The 5,000-nt window shown below is 40.4% G+C and overlaps 1 protein-coding gene across 1 annotated transcript; it reads left to right on the top strand.

Annotated features, from left to right (window-relative positions):
• The first annotated feature begins 596 nt into the window (after positions 1–596).
• SARC_05970 (hypothetical protein) lies at positions 597–3,625 on the top strand. The gene is made up of 2 exons (XM_014300140.1): positions 597–2,175; positions 2,815–3,625. The coding sequence occupies exons 1-2, from the start codon at positions 746–748 to the stop codon at positions 2,822–2,824; spliced, it is 1,440 nt and encodes a 479-aa protein (XP_014155615.1). The 5' UTR covers positions 597–745; the 3' UTR covers positions 2,825–3,625.
• The last annotated feature ends 1,375 nt before the right edge of the window (positions 3,626–5,000 follow it).

The raw sequence follows: 5,000 nt of genomic DNA on the forward strand, positions 1-5,000 counted from the left end.
TATATATATATGTATATATATATTTATATATAGATTTATTTATATATTTATATATATATATATATATATATATTGGTTTATTTTTGTATGTACATTTGTCTATGTATATTTAAATATTTATATATATATCTTCTCTCTCTCTATATATATGTATATATATATATATATATGTTTGTGTAATGGTTTTATATATATGTTTATATATTTATATTTGTATATATATATATATATATATATATATATATATATATATATATATATACATATATACATATATACATATATTTATACATATATATATATATACATATATATTCGTGTGTGTATATATATATATGTATATATACATATGTATATAAATATATATATATGTATATTTATATAGCAGTGTGTGTGTATTGTGTGTATGTTGTAAGTACATATATATATAAATGTATATTGTATATATCTACAATGCATATATATATATATATATTTATATTTATATACATTATATCTATATATATAGTATATATTTATATATATATGTTTATACATATATATGTATTGGGTGGGTGGGGATGAGGGTGGGTGGGTGGGTAGGTGGCTGACTTTGTGGCTGTGGCTATGGGTGGCTGTGTTTGTGTGTATTTATTCATTTATCTTCAAATTTGTATGATTATTCCACCTTATTTTTTCTTTGCGATAGGCCTTGGACCTGCGAGATCGAATACACAACCGTGACTGTCCTTGCTACCGCACACCCATGTACAACCAGCAAATGGGCCACCCGGCAACCCCTCCCCGGAATAGCTTCACAGAAGTACTTGCAGACCTGAACAGCCGAGTGAATGGGAATACATCGCCGGGCAACGGGAGAAACTCGTTGCCGTTGGGATTGTCGGATGCGATGCTGTCTTGTTTGGCCGAAAATAGGTCTCGATCTGCTAGTGCTATGCGCACGAGCGATGTGAACAGTGGCTTCCTGGCAGCTCAGGGTAGGAGCATGAGTACAGGGGTGATCAATCCCATGACCGACTTTGGGCCGACGGACTTCAGTGTCCTGTGCGGTATAAGTAATACTGCCGATAGGGGGGTGACTAGTTTCAATGGGTACGGCAAGCATGGTACTAACGACCTGGATAGGCCAGAACGGAGCGGGGTCATATTGCACACGCGGCAACAGTTTCAGCAACCACCCCAGGCGTCTAACTCAGCCATGCAACTGGAGTATGTGGACACTACGGACAGCCAGGTGGTGACTATCGCGGAAGTACTTCACAATACCAAGCGCACACGCAGCAACACAGCAGATATGCAGAATGCTAGCAACTGCAAGAGGTTGAATAGCGGGGGTAGGTCAGTGGAGGCGTTGCTGGAGCGTACAGAGAGTACCAATACACAACCTCAGATACAGGCACAGGTACAAATGCCAATACATCAACAGCCACAAGCACAAATACAAACACAGGCATACACCCAGACGCAAGCACACTTACAAACACAAACACATACACCGGCATACACACGGCCACAAGCACCACAGAATTACATCTTCACCGCATCTATGCCTATGAATAAGTACGATAGAGACAGCGATGTCAAGTTAAACGGTCCGAGCAAGGAGAATGCCAAGGACACTCACAAACTGCCCCTCGGCACAGGGAATGCGATGAACGGCACCAGCAGTACCTCCGAAAGCTCGCCACTGGATGAGACGATCACAAAGTTAAATAAATTGGATGCGATTGCGGCACGAGTGGAATCGCCAGTGAAGTTAAACAATGTCAACAGCACACGAGGTGCAGCGCATGAGGTCACCGGAGGTACCGAAAAGCACAAATCGAACAAGTGCACATGGAAAGACTGTTCATTGGCATTCATCAAAAGCAGTGATCTAGTCCGACATGTGCGAACTCATACGAAAGAAATGCCGTTTGCCTGCACCTGGGAGGGGTGTGACAAGCGGTTCAGCGTGAACGGGATACTGACGAGGCACATGCGCACACACACCGGTGAACTGCCGTTTTCGTGCACCTGGGAAGGGTGTGAGAAGAGGTGTAGTCAGAACAGTGATTTGAAACGGCACATGAGAGTACACACTGCTGAGCTGCCGTATGAGTGCGTGTGGAAAGGCTGTTCTAAGAAGTTCAGCACTAAAGGGAATCTAAAGCGCCACACCCGAACACATACGAAGTAAGTGCTTGGAACTAGCAACGGTGTGTGGTGTGTATTGCGAATATTCTGCGCTGTAAAGCAATGCATGTTGCCTGGTATTGTAGCCTATAGTGCATTAGGGGTCTGCGTGAGCAGTTTGGTACTACTGTTTTGGTGGTGCTTGAGATTTAATTCCGCATGGACTTCACTTGCGGTTGCACATGTGTAGACTACATGTAACCGCTGGTCAAACAGCTACAGATGTGCGCGTGTGTCATTAGCTGCCTTCTTGTTCTGTTTTACGTATGAGGGATGTTGAGTTTGGTACTACTGTTATGGTGGTGCTTGAGATTCCATTCCGCATGGGCTTCACTTGCGGTTGCACATGTGTAAACTACTTGAAACCGCTGGTCAAACACTTACAGATGTGGCGTGTGTCCTTGGCCGCCTACTTGTTCTGTTTTACGTATGAGGGGTGTTGAGTTTGGTACTGCTATTGGTTCGCTACGCATTTGCATTGATTAGCAAGAAGCTCGAGCGTTCAAGGTTCCTTATTTGGCACAGGTGTATATGCTAGTGGCGGTCGTCGCAAACACGGATAGTGTTTCGCATAATTTTGATAACAATGTACACTTCCCTTCGTCTCACTTATTCTACCTCTACTATCGCAACCTGCAGAGTGCGATGACAACTGTCCTTGCTGCCCCGTCAATTATGGTTTGAAGTCGACCGGCAACAATATCTACGAACAGGCAGATATACTACTGACAATAGCAGCCGGGTTTATCAACTTGGGAACGAAGTTGTATTCGGCTTATAACTGCAACAACATCTACAAACAGGCAACTATCACTAGAGATCGGCAGCCTGACCAAACTAGGGTTGCAAGTCAGTCATGGCTTATAACTGCAACAACATCTACAGACAGACAGTTAACACTGTACATCAGACAGAGGTACTGCCAAATCTTTTGCTGACTAGAGTTGTAAGTCAGTCATGGCCTATAAATGCAACAACATCTACAGACAAACAGTTAACACTGTACATCAGACGAGGTACTGCCAAATATTTTGCTGATTAGGGTGTCAGTCAGCTTCGACCCGCACCGCCACGTACAATTGGAAGCGGCGACTATGGCAGCCTTAATTATTAGCACTGACCAACTCATTGCAACCTAGAGCAACGACTTTCTTGGGGAATTGTTAGGAACATCTCTGTGAGCGGTTGTAGGCCAATGGGCGATGCCTGTATTTAATACCGAGTATGGCACTCGCTCGACTCTATGGCATAGATTGGTCATCTCGAGGAGGTCCGTCGATATATTATGAAAGAAGTATGTAATAATTAAATACTAAGTAATATATAATAATTTTTGAAACACCAAGTAGCATATAATAATAATACCAAATAATATATAATACTTCAATACCAAGTATTATATAATAATTGTGTACTAAGTAATATATAATAATAAAACACATAACTACCGTATAATATTTTAATATCAGTTAATAATTATCTAAGTTGAATCCCAAATAATGTATAATAATTAAACACCCAAGTAAAATATAATAACAAAAGACCTACTAGGTAATATACAATAATATAGTACCAGGTATTGTATAATCGTTATGTACTTCATAATACATAATATTTAAACACTTCTATCAAAAGTACTATATAGTATTTCAATACCAAGTAATATATATTGGTTAGATACCAAGTAAAATTTAAAGTTAAATACTCAAGCAATATGTAATAATTAAATGCCAAGTAATATACAATATTTCAACACTTTATCAATCTGTAATAATAAAATACCAAGTAATATATAATAGTCGAATACCAAGTAGTATATAGTAATAATAAAATACTTGAGTAATATGCAGTTATTGAATACCAAAAAGTATCAAGTAATACACAATAGTTAAGTACCAATCAATGTACAATATTTCATCGGAGAAAGCTTTGTCCAAAGATCGAAGACCGCAGGGAACTCCATTGTTGGAATCAATAGTAGGTCACAATGCGATGATCACATACACACACACACACACACACACACACACACACACACACACACACACACACACACACACACACACACACACACACACACACACACACACACACACACACACACACACACACACACACACACACACACACACACACACACACACACACAATGCTCTTCATGACCGACAACAACGATGTGAAGTACGATGTTCCCCTCTGTTTATCATAATGCACAAAGTAAATAACATGGTGGTCAATAATTGACTCGTATCAGTATAGACAGGAGACCTGCACGACCAACTTGTACTGCGATACACACAGCATCGACATCGTCGGCGTGAATGCAAGACTACCATTCTGCAACACACGCCTACGTAACCCACGGCGCACTCTGCTCACATGTATCTGTAATATACTTTACTCACTTATGTATGTGAGGCGTATCTGTACTCACACATGTATGTGAGGCGTATTTGTAATATACTATACTCACTCATGTATGTGAGGCGTATCTGTAGTACACTATAGTCACTCAAATATGTGAGGCGTATCTGTAATATACTATACTCTGTTGTTATAGGTTATTCGACTAGAACATACTCCAGGCCTAAGTCCACAGGTCAGCACGTAGTCGCTGTTTTATCTTATATCTAAGAGGATTTTGTACTGAGCGCAAACGGCTCAAACCTCACCAATACATCTCTACTTTGTTGAATTACACCTTCGTCTCTGCACATACCTCGTACCTCAGTGCAACTCTACACCCGGCAAATCAATACACTCGCTGAAATGGGATCGAAAGCTAGAGGTAGTGCAGCACGAGCCAATTTCCAATTTTCAACCTC

Source organism: Sphaeroforma arctica, assembly GCF_001186125.1.
Source record: "Sphaeroforma arctica JP610 unplaced genomic scaffold supercont1.408, whole genome shotgun sequence".
NCBI lineage: Eukaryota > Ichthyosporea > Ichthyophonida > Sphaeroforma > Sphaeroforma arctica.